At 46.1% G+C, this 17,666-nt stretch overlaps 2 protein-coding genes across 4 annotated transcripts in view; both read right to left on the reverse strand.

The window, feature by feature from the left end:
* Positions 1-49: 49 nt before the first annotated feature.
* Positions 50-4,924, reverse strand: shbg (sex hormone-binding globulin). The gene is made up of 8 exons (XM_010771100.1): positions 3,562-4,924; positions 2,631-2,728; positions 2,077-2,266; positions 1,815-1,982; positions 1,101-1,257; positions 823-959; positions 477-678; positions 50-271 (listed from the first exon to the last, which is right to left on the reverse strand). The coding sequence occupies exons 1-8, from the start codon at positions 3,661-3,663 to the stop codon at positions 138-140; spliced, it is 1,188 nt and encodes a 395-aa protein (XP_010769402.1). The 5' UTR covers positions 3,664-4,924; the 3' UTR covers positions 50-137.
* A 105-nt stretch (positions 4,925-5,029) lies between these two features.
* The window catches only part of zbtb4 (zinc finger and BTB domain containing 4), a 14,350-nt gene continuing 1,713 nt past the window's right edge, over positions 5,030-17,666 (reverse strand). For 2 of the 3 annotated variants that reach the window (XM_010771096.1, XM_010771097.1), the window contains exon 2: positions 5,030-13,379. In XM_010771096.1, the coding sequence (XP_010769398.1) occupies positions 8,012-13,363 (5,352 nt within the window). In that variant the 5' untranslated portion in view covers positions 13,364-13,379 and the 3' untranslated portion in view covers positions 5,030-8,011. Of the gene's footprint in view, positions 13,380-13,475; positions 13,611-17,666 lie in introns of those variants that run through there. The other variant, XM_010771098.1, reaches the window with a different exon arrangement.

A 17,666-nucleotide genomic window follows, 5' to 3' on the forward strand; every position in this document is an offset into this window, starting at 1 on the left:
TTAATACAAATGTCAAATTTGCCTATACGGAAAAACTGTAACCAGACAATTTTTAGTTTAAAAAAATTGTATTTTTTTGTTTTAATTCGAGCCAAATGCATCTGAGTCCACATATTGAACATGTGTTCTTTCATTTGTTATGCAGGGCAGCTGTGAGAGACGATTGATGGATGTTTGACGGTAAAATCCAAATCCAAATCCCTGCCCATAACCTGGATCATCTCAAGGCAGCCTGTCAAGAACTGGGAGCCCACATTGTCTTCACCCTCACCTGAAAAGTGGAAAAGAAAAACTGTTGACCTTGTATTGCAAACTTGTTATTTTTATGTGCCTTCAATGTTATTTATGGTTATAAACGTTTCTATTGTGTGTTTTTTTCTATAAACACTGTCTGCAAATCAGATTCCTCTTAGATATAAAGACAAGCTGTTCAGATATTATTCAAGACTGAAAATGTCATTGCTGTTTAACCTTACCTAAGAGACCTCCAAAGGCGATACGACCGTTTCTCCAGGTGGTCAAAAAACCTGAGTTGCTCACTGATTTGATTTGTAAATCCTGAAATTTGTCTCGAACTTGAAATACTTGCAGCATCTCTTCTTCAAAGGTTATCACCAGCTTTTTGAGATTATCAGATTTCATACTGATTTTTTCTGAACCGAACGTGAGGGTGACCTCCTGCATATTCAAAAAAGAGAAACAAAGTTAAGGTAATATAGCTCTGTGAATACATTCAAAGTGGTCTCAAATATGTATATATCTGCAAATGTAAAGAGATGGAAGTGTTCTCAAGTTCAGTTCATCTCAGATGTGTGTTCATACCTGTGTGTTATTATTGGCCATTAAAGTCAGCATCATCTCTTGCCCAGGAGCCCTGATGCTCAAAATGGTCCCATGCATCAAAGTGAAATTTCCCCGAAATTCAATCTTGACCCCCTTCCCGTCCTCAACAGGGAAAACTGCAAAATTTGAAATCAGGTGAAAAGTATATTGCTAATGCAATGCTATGTAAGAATGCATTATGCTGGCCTGTTTGAAAGCTTGTTATAATCTGGGCAAATGTTGTCTATAGCTTGTATAATTGAGCCAAATGTTTCCACCTGAGGTGTTGAAAACAGCAAATCCAGTGCCAGGGAAGAAGCTGCCAGGAATGATGTCTTGATAGCAGGGCCAGAGCTCCTCCACCTCCACCTCCCAGGGGGCTCTGAGGTTCAGCCAGCTGCCTTCACGCACACAGCCGTCCATCTTAGGATCAAACTACGGCAAATAACAAAAAACGTTGCATTTAGGGGAGAGAAATGCAAGACAAACATGTGAGTGGCTCAGTATGCATTGCCACAGTCCTGTTACAGGGCACTTAGATCACCAGAAAACCCCCTTACAGTACTGTTACAACTTACTAGTAAAACAAACAAAAAACACACGCTGTAATTTATAAACCGATGTAATGGTGCTACGTCTGTTTTATTACCAAGGATAACTCGGTTGACACTAAGTCATGTTGCAGTGTGGTGCAAGTCAATTTTCAGGTGTTAGTACTTCAAGATGAAAAACAAATTCCCCCTTAAAGACTCTTCAAATCCTTTTGTGATGACATTCAAAAGTGGAGCAAGTCATTTTAAATCAAGGTCCTCTAACTGAGCTTAATTGCAAAACTATTAAAACTTTATGTTAATTTTGTGAAAGTATTGTATGAAGTAAAATAATGTAGTTGACACATCTTGATGACAATTAGGCCATATCATTACAAAATAACAGGACAGAAAAAATGTCACCCACTACAAAGTATTCCAGGGTAAATGAACACACTATACCTGAATCATCATCTTTTCCTTGTCGATTAAGATCCCGCCGAGGGCTAGTCGGAGTTCCCCTGTAAGGACCTCCTCTGTCTGTTTGGATGACCCCCCCATGCCCACCACCAGCCCTTTGGAGCCGTCCACATCTAGAATCACGAAATTCTTTTGGTTGCTCACCTCCAGCTGGGAGAAACCAGGAGCACAAGAAGCATTCAGATTATTAAGATCTGTGTTATTTAGATCCTTATCACTTGCTACAAATTAAAACAAAACTCACTTTGTGCCATTTTCCGTCGTTGAGCTGGGGGCCGCCTTCCGCACTGACATGGTTGCCCCCGATGCTGAACTGCATCAGAGGGAGGCCGTCTTTCAAACCCAAAACAAACCAGTCGTCCCCGTTTTTGGTATCTCCGTAGAAAATGGCACCTTCCGGGTCAAAGGTCCGTAACTGGAATGTTGACTTTATACTGCAGAAACAGAACAGAGTAGTCTTAAATTCAAGGAGTTGTAGGTGATTAAAAAAAAGATGACCAACAATACTTTGCCTTACATTTTACCCAGACAAGGCTCACTGACAGACGGGTAAAGATCACTAATACAGTAGGAGCCTACAGTTGCTCAAAGGTTTTACAATGAAGGGGTTTATGTTATCAGAATTAAGGAGGACACTTTTCCAACATGACTAGAATTCCTATCTGGGCTTTCGTCTGCAAAATTTGATCCAGCTTACAGGTCCGGCATTGATGTTAATATGAAAGAGCCTTTTGCGTCCTACACCATATATTGTCAGCAAGAAGTTGATGTGAGGCCTTCCAGCTCCTGCTGACATACCTGCTGATGTCACTGAGGTTTGACGCGGTGTGGATTATTGGCCTCCAGATGTCTCTGTCCTGGCCGAGATAGACGGTAGCCTCGCCTGATACTACTTTCTAGAAAAGGCACATTGTCAACAAGGCATTCATTTAACACGGTTCAGTTCTTTTTCTTGCACAATTCATGTTCATCATTATCGTCCTCATCTTGGCGGCCAAATGGTTTAAACCGTATTAAACTGAGGGATTTCGTTTTTAATTAGCTAATGAGTGGTTTAGCAAGGGAAGTGCAAGCAGTAATGTAGTCCAAAATCAATGTGAAGGAGGACCATATTGCAGTTACTTAATTACAGTATATTAATAAACAATGGTTATTATCAAACCAGAAAGAAAATCCTTGAATTGGGCCAAAACAGCGGATGTTTTGGATGGCGCCCTTATTTGTCCTCCTACGATCTGAGCAAAGTCCAAAGTGTAAATAAAGTATTATGAGGTTAGGAAACAGCTCTTCAACTGAAATCTGAATTGCATATGAGTTGATTTTAATCTTTGACTTTTATAAAGCACGTTTTGTATTCTCAATCTTTCATCAACCTATAAAACAAAGCATGAATTAAAAGACGTTTTTGAATTGTTTTTTGTACTTGCCGTTGTGACTGATGAATCTAACAATTACAGAATGTGTGACCTCTAATCAATAGAAAATATATATATTTCACATGTTCGGAACAATTAAGATATTTAGGGACTCTATTAAAGCTACAAAATGCATTTACGTTATCATGTTTATCCATATTCATAGGATTTCATGTTGAATCGAATGAATGAATTGACCACACAAACTGGAAGATTGACAATAAAGTTGATTTTTTGATATGGCCAATGAATACACAAGATTTAGACCTTAGACAATTTTAAAACAACAATCACACATACCAGTGTTAACATACCTTTGCTTGTTTACCGCCCTGCCCCTCAACTCCCCATCCCAGCAGAGTGAGGCTAACTGTGAGCAGCAGTCCAGCTGTCATTGGTTTCCAAAACACGGCCATCCTTCACTGTCTTCACACACCCAGGTCTCCCAGTGTCCAGACAGTTCAGCCCTTAGGTGGTTTGCTCACTCCAAGTTATACCTGAGGTGCAGTGATGGGCTGAGGAACAGAGTGCAGGAGGTTTTTGATGCGGGGGTTGAGCAGGTTCACTGTCCCGGGTCCAGAGAGCACATATTTATTGATGAATGCCCAGTATTGATCCACACAGGGTGCGGGGGTATGACTTTTGCAATTATGTAGGTTAGACAAAAGACGGGGCAGCAGTAAAACAAAGAGTTATTTAAGAAATAATCCAACATTTAGCAAACGTTTTTTCAATGTTCATTTATAATGGGCTGTATATCTCTGGCTTTTGTGGTGGCTCATGTAGAGTGAGTCAGGTGAGTGACCTAAGCCAGACTGATGTTTACCCAATACACAGGACTCACTTCTGTGTTTTCAAAGAGGAGAGTGTTGAAAGATTAACTCTGCTACAGTTTTTTTCTTTGCACGATTCAAGTGACACATTCTCCTTCCAGGAGGGCTGTAATTTCCAGGAAAAGTGACAATCGTTTTTTTTTAGGTGTTATTCTGAAATGCATACCAAAACATAGCATTCCTCATGTTTGAACTCAAAGTCTGTCACATGTCTATTAAGTTTGGCGTGAATAGGCATTTTTTTTCACAGTAGTTTTATATTGTAAGTGGAGGGACTACGTCTCTGGGACATTTGAAAAAAACACAGAGAATGGTAGATCATGTCAGCACCTGCCTTTTTTCTACTTTCGTGAACTAAAACGTCTGCTTTGGGGGAAATACCGTTTGAGGTCAAATCATTCCTGAAAATCTGAATTACTTTTGACACTGTACCTTTTAAACTCAAAAGTCCCTGATGCAATACATTTACTTTTTTTATTTTATTAGTATCTCTGACATCACATTGTGAGAGTGCAAAGTTAAATGACTGACTGTTTCTGTTCAAACCACTGAGTGTCACTATTGCGAAAGTGCAAGCCATGGAATCAACTCCCTGAAATCAGCAACAAACAAAAAACAACGCAGACGTGGCTGCGTTTAATTATTCATAAAAGAAAACACCAGGGAAGGAATTACCAAAGATAAAAAATACTATTTACAACATAGGTATAAACCAGTGGACCATGTGCTTAAAAAAAGTGCAAATGTGATTATATCTTGTTCTGCTTTTATCAAATCACTAATTGTAAAATGAATATCTCAGTGGACAATAAGCACCTATTAATATCCAACAATGCGTAAAAAGGCATACGCCAACTTTAAGCACATGGTTCACATTAAGACCTCGAGATCAACATGTAACGATTAAAAGAGACTTGATTTAAAAAACATGAGGCCAGACTAGTGTTGATTTCATTGGGTCATCAGGTTAATACTTTATTTTGTTTGATTGCAGCAAAGATAAAGGAAGGGAGAGACGGAAACAAGGGGGAAAGAGAGAGAACAGGAAGAATGTCGGAAAAAGGAGACTACAGACTTTGGGAGAGCTGTGGCTACAAGCCTTTGTATCAAATCTAAAGACAAAGTCATCAGGCAACATTAAAACATCTTTTAAAAATAACATTAACATATTTTGTAGGCTCTATATGGCACAGTATTACCCTAGACATGTACACGATACCAAAACAGTTTAGCCACACCCCTACGTCTATGAACAGCTTCATAGCAAATAAAGCCATGAAATCTATCTCCAACTCTTCGTCATTTCTCAAGAAAGCGCTTCATTTACTATTCATATTTCTTATGCCATAACAAGGCACCTTAACAGTTGAAATCTGGCAGATTCACATCATACTATAGATAATTATTTAAATATCAAAGCAGAGGCACATTCATTAAAAACGAAAACATACAGTGAATAGTCTTATATTGCCACCAGATTCCAGTTCGGTCACTACAATACGTCGATTTGCATGCTTTTGGTTTGTATGATAACCATGATGGCAAACTATGGCATAAGAAATGGTCCAAAACACAAACATGTCCATCTATAAGGAATGGCTTGAGATAGTGTATTGGAGACAGCAAGGCTTTTTTACACTGAAACTAACCCACAGGAAAATAAAAAAAGAACAAGTGGCCCATATACTGCCAAGGGGTCTGCTGCTCCGGCAGATTTAATTTGGTTTTCATATTCGCACAGGCACTCACTCTCGTACACAAAACACGTACGTACGGCTACCCGCAAAAGGCTTGTAACCACACCCAAGGGGGATGCTTGTGCACCCCTGCAGTTGGTCACAATGTGTTTGAACACTCCTGTCTGATCCAAAAGGTGCCAGAGTACCATCACACATGCACACACACTGAAACATATGCACTTCATTCAGAGGTGTGCGAGTGTGTGTTTGAGGGAAGAAGGAGAATTCTCCTAAGTAGTGACTGTGAGAAGTAAATGTGGCCCCATGTTTTTATGGAATTGTCTACAATGAATACAAAAAAAAATGAGAAAAAGGTATGAGGATGAAGAGGCCAGAAATATCTCCAGAGGAAGGAAACGGAAACAAAAGCTGTGCGCACAATGCCAGATCTGCTGAGGATATAAACGGTTAGGAAGCAAGTGATGCTCATGCTTTGTGGATACAGAACCCAAGTTTACTGACATGTTCCTAGGACTACTGTATATATGCATACCAGACGTTATACGGTTTCTTTAACAGGTTATTCGTGTCAAAAGAGAGAAAAAAAGGAACCATCTCTACCATTAATGCAGCTGTACTTCATTAACCTCATGACTACATTTACATTCATATTTTAAAGTTTACTCGCCCTTTTCACTGAAGCCATTTCCATCTGGTAAGAGGGCTAAACAACATAAACAACAACATAGTTTAACAAAACAAACATATAAAGATAACATTACACGTAAAACAAAAAAGGCCCCAGGAGGGCACCTGGGGGGGTTTCGGCCACCGCTTTGGCTGCTAAGCTCAGCCTTTTCCTACCTTTTAGTAATAAGGGAAGGAGGAGAAATAGCCCAGGCTATTCCCAACACCCCTAAGTCCCCTCGGTTGGGGAGCAGGACGTTTTTTTGTCCCCAAAGTCATTTCTGTGGGTCTTTCTGACTCAAGAGTCCAACAGTTTTGTGCCCATATATTCTTTTCCTATACAGAAAATACCCTGAATCCATTTGTCTTTTTCCTTCCTTGCTGTCACTTTCTTCTTTCTGGCTTAGGAAATGGAGCCTTTTTCTCTTCCAATCAAAGAGGAAAAAGCTATGCAAGATGAAGGCTGACTGGTTTGTATTCTTTTCCTTATTTTACATGAAGGAAATGAGATGAGAAGCGGAAGTGCAATGGCCTACCAGCCTTTCTTTCTAACCCAGTGGCCAGCTACATATCCCAAGCAGCTACAAGTGTCCCCATAAAGTGACCTCTACTTTTTCTATTTTTGTGCACATAATATAAAAACTATGGTGAATGCTATAAAGATCCTACAGTGCCATTTGGCCCCCAAGTCGCCAGGTTAGTCGAGACATTAGAAGCTCAAATGATCTGTCATTGTCATAGACTCGCATCCAGCCATAGCATTTACTTCTTAATGATTTGGATATGAAGAATCACTTCTAAATGCACTTCTACACATTGACCCACAGCAGCCATTCCAAATCGGAGGAATGCTGTGCAAGTATCACACGGAATGATCTAGGCACTCACACACATACTCCAAAACACACACACTTCAAAGTGTACACAGTCATACCTGCTAAGGCCCACCTCCGCATGCACACATTCCTGCTCGCATGTGCATGTACATATTGTCATGGACAATTTAACGACAGAATACACCTTCATTCTCATTCACTCATACAAATAAGGATGCTTAACACTCCACGGCCAGCTGTGTTGAGTAAGGACTATTCTGTTTCATCCCTTATCCTGATCTCATCCACAAGCCTTCCCTGAAGACTGTTTATCCTTGTAACATGGTGGCTATAAAGGGAAGCAGAATCAACTAATGTGTCACACAACACACACCCTGTTAGCAGTTCTTATTGTTATTGATAATATAATGAGTCAGAGAGGAAGATTAATCAAGCTCTAGAACTACGACACACTACAGCAAGACAGGAGAGACGCTGAGAAAGGTGAGCGGGAGTAAAGAGAGGGGATACGTCACTAGAACACCAGCCCCTCTCCCTGCTCCTTCTCCTCCCTTCATCCTACTCCAGATGTAATGCCTAGCTCTGATCTCCACTCATTGAAAGAGAGGCAGGGATGCTGTGCGAGTGTACTCAGTGACCCAGTGAGCACCCACCCCTCCCCTCCCATCCCACCCTTAACAGGCCAGGCCGTCACCACTGAAATATATTCCTCAAGAGTGCTTCTGTGTCCTACGGTTTGCTGCTGTCTCGCGGCTTCTTGCTGCCGCCGCCACTGCTGCTGCTGCTGCTGCTGCTGTAGAGCCCTGGATTTGCCATAAACTGGTGAGGGGCTGCTCCCATGTAGGGGCCGGCGGTGGCTGCGTAGTTGAAGATGGCCGGGAGGAAAGGCAGAGGCTCCACTTTGTCCCCCCCAGGTGCCATCATGTTCAGAGTCACAGGAAGAGCAGCCAGGTTGTAAGGGTAGGCCAGCAGCTGGTGTCCGTAGAGTAGCTGGTAAGGGTCCGGATAAAACGGCAGCTTAGCCAAGTCCCCGCCACTCGGGACCATCATTTTCCCCAGTGGGCCGAAAGGAAGAGCTCCAGCAGGATAGGAGGACATGAGCAGGTTTTCCTCCTGGTTTTTACTGGAGTGGTAGCTGTCCGGCACAATAAGGGGCAGGGGGTAATTATGGGAATGGTAGCCCACTGGGGGGGCGTCCCTATCTCTGGAAGATACGGTATCGTGGTGCTCCGGCTCAGGTGGTTGAGGGGCCCGGGGGAGAAGCAGAGCGTGGGCGGAGGGGCGCTCACAGGCACCAGCTGCTCCAGTGGGCAGGGGGAGTCTGTCGAGGCCTTGTGAACTGGAGTGAACCTGGCGATTGGCCTGAGCTATGAGGCCAATCGTTGAGGGGGACCGGCAGGGGGATTTGGGAGTGTGCCTGTGTGACAAAGATCCGTTCATAGTGGTTTGAGGGGGGATATGCTGGGGGGACGGCACAGGGCTCAAGGGCTCCTCTTTAGGGACCAACAGAGAAATCTGGAAATCTGAAATCTCTCTACTTATTTGACGGGACCTCTCCATCTCTTTTTCCCTCTCCCTTTCTCTCTGTCTCTCCCTCTCTATCTCCCTCTCTCTTGCTAGAATGGAGGACATGGTCAGGTCTTGTGCTTCGTCGGGAGAGGGACTCCTGGACAGCGACTGAACTCTGAGATCCTGGACCCGAGGGGGCTCCTCGTAAACCACGTGACGAAATATCCCGCTCCCGCCCTGCCTCTCTCTGTCCATAATGACCCCATCCCGTTTCATAAATCCCCCCTCGGAGCTGAGAGCTGTTGTCATGGAAACAGGAGGAGCAGCAGTGGTTATTCTGGTCTGTGACGTTGTGGGCACATTTTGAGAGGTGTTGCTGGATGCCACGATGTGCACAGGGCTGGGTATTCTGTGGATCTGGCTGTCTAGGCTCTTTTTGCCGGGGGTGCGGTAGTCCAGACATTCAGGTCCATTCATGACCAGCACACTCTGGAGAGTAGAGGGTGGGGCAGGCGGGAATTTAGCGGGAGTAGGGGTTACTGGGCTTTCTAATGGAGGGTCTGGACTGGGCTCTCTCTCTAGAACCGGATGTGTGAGCTCAGGTTTGTCACCGGATTCTGACATGTGATGTTCACGTGTGGGTTCACTGAGGGGGTCTTCACGCTGCCGTGAAGCCACAGAGTCAGTACTGCTGGGCGGGTCTGGTGTTAAATAGCTGATAACTGACACAGAGAGAGCACTGGGGCCTTTTTCTGTCTCTAGGTCTCTGCTGACAGTGTTAACAACTGTCTCAGTCGTCTTTGGCGATGAAGCTTTATCTTCCTTTTCTCTCTCTGGGGAACTGCTTAACTCATGTCGTCGGATATGGCGAGTTAGCGCTGAAGATGTCTTGCAAACCTTGTGACACTGCGGACAGGTGTGTCGTGATAGCGCTCTTCTGCTTAGGCGACTCGGACTTGAATTCCTCCCTATTTGCGCCCCTTTTTCTTCATTTGCAATCTCTGGCCCAGGTTCAACTTGTTGGCCACGTTCCTCGTTGTGGGGTACGGTGGGGGCTTCAGCAGGCTTGGGGTGCTGGGCTCTCTGGTGGTCCTCCAACTTATCCCTTGAGGGGAAAGTGGCCCGGCAGAAGAGGCACACAAACTCCAGCAGATGGTTCAGCTCGTGTTTGTCTCGCTTCCTGGGGCTTGAGAACCAGCGGCCGCATGTTCCACACTCTGCTGCGTTCCCATTGGTCCAAGGCCGCCTCTTTATTCCCGTAGGAGCCGCTGGGGTAGATGGGGGAGGCTTTGGAGAGTGCAGAGGAGGAGTGGAAACCTCCTGACGGGCCGCTGTAACTTGTTCCTCTGCCTCTTTGTTTTTCTCCTTTAACGGGGCAAAGAGATCATCTTTCTTTTTCCCCTCTCCCATGTCTCTGTTAGATTTCGACACTTTTTCAGCCTCCTCCATTTCTTCTTCTTCTTCTTGTTCTTCGTCGTCTTGTGACTTCTCCGTTTCTTTACTCACATGGTTCTTGATTCTATCCGTCCTCCTCTTCAACCGGATGGAGCGCTTGAACTTCAGTTTCCTCTGCCAGCTCTTGACCCTCTGTAGATGTGCTTGGGCCTTTTTCTTAGGCTTGTAGGAGTAGTAAGGCCGCCATAAATTATCCTCTTCATCGTGGTCACTCTCCTGATGACGCACCTCCCTTCGGAAGTAGTACTCCCTCACTTCATCGGGCGATTTGGAGCTCTTTCGCTCTGCCTCCTCCTCACAATCTCCTCCCTCCTTATCACCCTCTTCTTCCACTCTGCGGTGGGGGCGGTGTTTATGGTGATGGTGGTGGGAGTGTGAGTGGCGTGTGTCCTTGGCATCCCGCACTGATGACGTGTCACCCCGTTTGGTTTTGGGAGGAGAGTGGCTCTTGTCTCTCCTAAGGTCTGTTTCGGAGATGCTGCGCTTCACTATTGCTTCTTCGCCAATACGTACAGTAATCTGGCACAATGGCCCAGCCTCTTTGACCTGTGACCCTACAGACGCTGACAGCAGCTTTGAGTTCGACATGTCGCTCTTGCTGTGGGATTTCCGTGATTTGTGAGATAATCTGCCCGTCTCCGCACCCTGTCTACCTCTCGAGTCCTCCTCTGTTGTATCTGAACTGTCTCTTGACCTCTTTCTGTGTCTATCTACGCTATCTCGCTGTCTTTTGAATGATCTGGGAATGCTTTTGTGTGAACTGCTGCTGGTTTCAGGGGACGGGCTGCTCACTGGGCTTTTTTCACTCCCAGAGGTGACCTGGTTGCTATGCATGATGACGGAGGATGACACTGCTGTTCCGTGAACTATCACAGAGGGTTTCGTGTGGCCATATGTTATCACAGAAGGCATGCTTGTTTCTGAGCCTCTATCAGTTTTGGGAGTTTTGGTTTTGCTGCTACTAGACATTTTGAAGCTGCCTCTCCCCTGCTCTAACTCCAGGGCCTCACTGTCATGTTTTCTAACTTGGGGCATGTCCGATTGGGGGAGGGGTGTTAGTTCAGAGAGGTCCTCGTCCTCAGCGGACACGGAAACAGGAAAGCCATTAGGGAAGTCATCTGGGTCAGGCTTTACACTCTGAGGGTGGGCCCCGCTGATGAGGCTTTGGAGGTCCTCAGGGCCCAGAGCACAGCCTAAGCCGGGCAGGGAGAGGGAAGGTGTCTCAGTTGGTGGCAGAAGCAGGCCATTATGCAAACTGTCACTGTAAGTCTTGTAGGGTCTCTTCTGGGAGCGCATGGGGAGAAGGCGGTAGAGCTTGAGTGCGTTCGCTTTCTGCTTGTAACCCCCATTGGCTGTCTTTTCGCTGGAGATGAGGCTGGGGTTAATCCCGTGGATGGTCTTCTGGTGTGTTTTGAGATTGTAGTAGGTGGCAAAGGCGTCCCAGCAGAAGATGCACTGGTAGCGGCGCTCTCCTGTGTGCCACACCTCGTGCTTTGTGCGGTACTCTGCCAGGGCGAAGACCTTGTCGCAGAAGTGGCACGGATACTTGCGTCGCCACGAGTGTACGTTAGAGTGCCTCTTCAGGCTGGAGAGAGTCATGTAGGAGCGCTCACACACGGAGCAGAAGTAAATGACATTGCCGTCTACCACCTTCACAAAATGGTGCTCATCACCTGCTAGTAGCTCTGCGGCTGCTGCATCATCACCTTGGATACGTGCCAGGAGGCTCCGGGCTTTCTTCCCCTGCCGCACCTTTCCGATCTCTGATTGTCCCACGATCACTCCCCCCTCCACTCTCACCTCGCCCTCCTCCAGCGGCTCCTCCTTTGGCTGCACAGTGAGAGGAGGGGGGCCCAGGTTGTTGGAGGGAAGGCCTGGCACCCGGCAGGAGGACTCATGGGATTGCAGTCTCTTGCTGTGGATGAAGACTTTGCCACAGAAGCGGCAACTGAGGGCGCGGCTCCCACGATGCAGCCGCATGTGGACTGTCAGGGAGGAGGCCGAGCTGAAAAGCCGATGGCACACACCGCAAATCAGCTCGGGCTTCAGGCTGGCTGTGGGGGGATAGGATGAGGAGTGAGGGGGGTCGGTAAGATCCTCCGACGGGGGAGGAGGAGGAGGCGGTAAGGGTGGAGGGAGGTGCAGGGGGGGCGGGTGAAGACTTGGTCCGTGAGGGCTTCCCACTTTCCCAGCTGGTCTTTTTTCTCTCCTCTCTGTATCCCCTCCTCTCTGATAGGCAGACGTGCCCAGACTGAAGAGGATCTGGGCCGTTTGAGAGGGGGAGGCGGTGCTGTTGGTTACCCTGTGCCTCTCGTCCCACCCGTCTCCGCCGTAACAGCCCGAAGATCTCGGGGGAGACCTGTGGAACTGAGTCTCTGAATTGAGTTTGGAGCACTTCAGAGGAGGCGGGGATTTTATATCTTTCCTGCTAAGTGCATGAACAGTCATGGGAGATGAGGAGGAGGAAGGCGAGGAGGACGGAGAGCTGTCGCGCCTCGGGGGCTTAAAAGGCCTGTGCTTTACGTCCATGGTAGCATCCAGTTTCCACAGCGACCCCTCGTCCGAGCTCTTGGAAGATGGCCGCCTTCGGTGAGGGGAAGGGGAGGACGAGGAAGAGCTACGACAGTGGTTCGGAGATGTGAGGGAGGCTGGGAGGGGGGCGGCACTAAGTGGGAAGCTTAGGGTGATTTTTGCATTTTTAGGTCCGTCGGCCATGTCCTCCAGCCTGTCCTCCATCATGGCCTCTCCCCGGCCTACGTGCCTTTTACCCTTCATCTCCACCGGTTCCCCTTCCTCTTCCTCCTCTTCTTCAGAATGAGAGGCCCCTCCAAGACAGTGGACTTGTTTGTAAAATCCTTCGATCTTGCTTGAGCCGTGGAAATTGACAGGCAGGCGTGAGGAGTCCCGGGCCGGTTGAAGGGTGTCTCCAGCCACTAATGGCGGTGACGGGGAAGACAAAGGTGACAACCGCCGACTCTGTTGGCACGTGGTGTCCTTAATTGCACTGTGTGTGATTTTGCAGAGGGGAGTTAGCCCAGCAGCCAGGTGTTGTTCACTCAGACGTGACTGAATAAGGCCCGTGTGGAGGGGGTCCCACACCTTTTCACCGGACACCATGACCAGCCCCCGAAATCTGAAAGAGAAATCAGAAAATATGTCTTAGCTTTATGAACTTCTTCAGAGAAATGTACGACACTTACATTTATATCGACATGAAGCAAATAATTACATCCAAAGCTTTTGCAGTAGCAGCCATGATGCCTGTGGAACACTTTTGAGAAAGTGAACCGAATGCCCCAGCAAAACTGAACTCTAACGGCTCAGCCAGGAATGGTGAAAGGAGGGAGAGGGTAGGGGGGAGGAATGAATCTGCGGCAGTGCTGGTTTAGATTTCAGCGTGCCACAACCAAGCCTTCAGAAAGGCATTCCAGAGATCCATCTCTCTCGGCTGTGACACAACATTCCCTTTGCCTAATTGGAAGGCGTTCAGATTTAATCAAGATTCTCTCAGAATAGAGTGTTGACTTAGATCCGTGGCCCGAAAAGCACGTAAAAATAGTCCCACTCTCTCGCTGTTTGAGCAAGAGGCTTGTTAGCCATTCCTGGCAGTGGCCAGTGTTTGCCGGGCATGACTCTAACCATTTATTTGTGAGGGCGGAAGGGAAGGAAAGAGGGGAAGAGGAGAAGGGAGGGAGATTGCATGCATGTGCACAGAGAAGGGGTGTTTTTCTGCCTTCTGCATCCGGCACAATCTCAGCTAAGCTGTGGAAGATGAGCGACAGGCCATTCTCATTTCCATTCTAATTCGCCCGCCATGAGGGCGCATGCAGTTCTGCTACAAATTCACCGTACATAAGATAACTGCAGATTCTCGCCCGAAAGGCAATTTGCTGTTATTACTTATTCAAAACGGGTTCATTTATTTAGGTCTGCAGATTGGGGAGCAGAACGGAGACGGTATAAGGCCATAATGATGCGACGAGAAGAAAAATCCTCAGTCATGCTTTTCTGCTTGCGTTTTCAAGCAGCAAAGCAGCCAGGAAGGCAGGCCGCTGTAAAATTCCACAGGCAGCCCTGAACAGGCAGAAACTAGGTCAGCACTGTTATTGCAGAGGGAAGAGGAGAGAGAGAGAGAGAGAGAGAGAGAGAGAGAGAGAGAGAGAGAGAGAGAGAGAGAGAGAGAGAGAGAGAGAGAGAGAGAGAAGAGAGAGTAGAGAGAGAGAGAGAGAGAGAGAGAGAGAGAGAGAGAGAGAGAGAGAGAGTGAAAGGGTGATAGAAAAAGGGAGAGAGAAGCTGAGGGTTAGTGGGAGAGCAGGAGACAGAGAGAAGGATAGAGGAAGAGGAAGGAGGTGGAGGGGGGGGGGGTTTGAAACAGGAACATTCAGACACACTGCACTGTCAGACAGACAGGAGCCCAGGCAAACAATCACACTCACAACAGCACATGACAAACACCACACGCATGCACACACACAAAATACAAACATGCATGTGTACACAGCACTGTAAATACACGTATGCATGACCACAGGCAAGACTGACAGGCATAAACAAAGCAGTTCAACAAGGATGGGCCCACTTGTAAATCACATTCAAAACCAAAAGGTGAACCGAAGTGCAACATGGCACTGACACTAAGTGGAGAACAAAGTAAAGTCAACAAAAGGACAACCATGGTTTCTATGAGTGACGTACTCACAAGCACATGTTTGTTCTTGTACTGGGACAACAAACCAGCCCAGGCCATACAAGATGTATAAAGAACTAGGACACAGAATTCTGTCTCGTCAGGCTTGCCATATTGCTCTGTTTGTATCGAAACAGGCCTTCATTGTCACTCACATTTGCTGAGCAATAGATGTTGTGCAGGAAATCCCTTATGGCAAGTCTGCTACAAGTGGGCGGAAACACTGAGAGACAGCGCTAAGGCTAAACATTTCACCATCTCAACTGATGCTTGCGCCGGGGACAGGAAAATGCGTATGTCGCCCCCTCGCTCTTCTTCTTTATCTCCCTGTGACGCACACAGGCGCTGCACAAGCAGAGCCAGCACGACACGCCATCTGACTGTGACAGGCAGCTTCTAACGTGCTTTGAATGCGCTGGATTCACTCGTATGTGTATACAAACGTATATGACACGCAGATATATATACTTTTACCTCTTAATTACGTGAGCAGATGGATCCACACTAACATCCTTCTCAAATGTGACCATGAGTGTGGCAAGGACTCTGAAGCTAAATAAAGATAAACAGCAACCTTGTTCCCACACCTCGCTGCGACAGGTTGTTCTGCACAAAACAAACATGTTGGTCAACCTGTGAAGGGTTCATCTATTTAGGCCTGTGGCACCTCTAAACCGCAAAGCAGTAACAGGTTCTCAGCTGGTGCCGGACAAATGACTAACTAGACACACGTAAACGTAAAACACCTACAAAACGCACTGGCTTTGGTATAAGGACAAATCATCTTCGCGAACAATGGCGTGCTTTCAGCTATACTCATGGATTCAACTTGTATCCCATATCTACGGAAGACCATTAGAGTCACATGTGAAATTAATTTGAGCAGTAGGGCCACATGTTATTTTGAATTTTGATTTAGCTTTGCGAATAAATTCAGAATTGTGTTAGACTTTTTGCTAAGAAGTGGAAAATAAAATTCACTTTTGGCCCTTATCATCTTCCACGCATTTCAAATGACAGATAGGAAGCTTTATTCTGGGAATTTTCATTCTTTTGAGTTCAAAATTATTAGAAAGTTGCAGAACTCAAGGATATCCAAAGACCTACTTGGATCGTAATCCTAACAAACCGTCCGCTTGAATTTTGGGACCAATTCAAAAGAGCTGAAGTTACACTATTTTACTTTTACTTTACCATTAGCATCCGGAGAGCATGGATGAATTTGGAAACCATTAGTTAGTAATCCACTCAGTTTAAATGGTCAATCAATCACTAGGAACATCAGTGCTAAAGCGGCCTTGCATAACATGAGGCAGGACGGCAGAGTCATTTGGTTGGTGCCAACTCAAGGCCTTGAACCAGCCGTTGAGCAATCTGTTTATTCCAACACTGAAACGAGTTCTTGTAACTGTAACTGTGAGGATTAAATCACCATGCTTGTTCTTTTGTTTTTGTTTTTTTGCCATCTTCCATCTCAAAGAAAAATCCTTAAAAAGCCAACCACAAGCATTGTAATAATGTGCGGTTCAAACTGACACATACTTTGGCTCCAAATTCAAAAGTTTTGAGCCTTTTTGGTCAAATACTTTATATAATTGAGGATTATCACAGCAAATTACATTTTAATACTTTTTTAGTACCACTCAAATTACTTTAAAAATTCAATGTGATTGCAAACAGCTAACAATTTTGAAAACCCCTAAGATTACAGCTAAAAAGATCAAGTCATATCTACTTTCCCTACACTCTAACCATTGCAACAAAATCCGGGTTGATTATAACTTAGGTTTTCTTTTCATAGGTATGTCCACTATTGGGAGTTTTTGAGATCTGGGAACACAACAACGTCGCAAAAGCATAACCGTGTGAGGCCAAGAAAAACTGGTGATCAGGCAACAGGCTTTAAATGAGCCAACAATTTAGAGAGGACCTAAATCACTGTATTTTGGGATGAAACAGACAGCGAGCACACCCAAAACGTTGGTAATAATCCCTTATTACACAGGAAACCTATGTTCACAAAGCAACAGTAATCTGACTGTACTGGTGCCTGAAATACTGAAGGCCAGATCTGAACCAGGAAGTCCGTTTTTATTTTTTGTATTTCACTTATTTTTTAGCAGCGTCATCGCATTCGCAGATCCAAGCATAAAGGTTACTCAGTGCAAAGTTATATTGACTGATAAGAGTGAGGGTCATAACTTTAAGAATTCAAATAAACCAAATTCATCCTTTAACCAAAACGTTAACGCTGATGTGCTGTCAACATACTGTATGTGTGTGTGTTTTTTGTGAGGGGGGGTTAAGGGGAGTGCCTGGAACGCAGAATGTGGGGGGGCCTCGGTTTTCCAGCCGGTGAGCCAGCCAGCCAGCGGCGTGTAGCATGTGGGAAGAGGAAGGTGTCGGTTGGGCTTTCTCCCCAGTGAGGGGCAGCCAGAGGGGCCCAGCGATTGGAGCAGCAGTTGGTCTCTGAAGAGGAGAGTGTATGTGTTCGCAGGAAGATGTGTGTGTGTGTGTGTGTGTGTGTGTGTGTGTGTGTGTGTGTGTGTGTGTGTGTGTGTGTGCGTGGGTAGGGGGGCATCGTTAGCAAGAAAGGCTACTGAACTCTCCACAACCCCCCGGCCAAAAGAGCGTGGTGGAGCCGGCCAGATGGGATAGAGGGAAGTAGTAGGAGGTAAGGGAAGTTGGGGAGTGGTTGAGTGGAGGTGGTAGTGGTGGTGGTGGGAGCGGTGG

The sequence above is a fragment of the Notothenia coriiceps genome, unplaced genomic scaffold (genome assembly GCF_000735185.1).
Source record: "Notothenia coriiceps isolate Sejong01 unplaced genomic scaffold, NC01 NC01_scaffold00009652, whole genome shotgun sequence".
Classification (NCBI taxonomy): Eukaryota; Metazoa; Chordata; class Actinopteri; order Perciformes; family Nototheniidae; genus Notothenia; species Notothenia coriiceps.

Excerpts from the sequence above, each read along its gene's own strand:
- shbg (XM_010771100.1), bottom strand. The coding sequence starts at position 3,663 with ATGGCCGTGTTTTGGAAACCAATGACAGCTGGACTGCTGCTCACAGTT. Across the intron at positions 960-1,100 it reads TGCTGTTTTCAACACCTCAG|TTTTCCCTGTTGAGGACGGG; the intron begins GTGGAAACATTT and ends CAAATTTTGCAG. Across the intron at positions 679-822 it reads TGGCCAATAATAACACACAG|GAGGTCACCCTCACGTTCGG; the intron begins GTATGAACACAC and ends TTGAATATGCAG.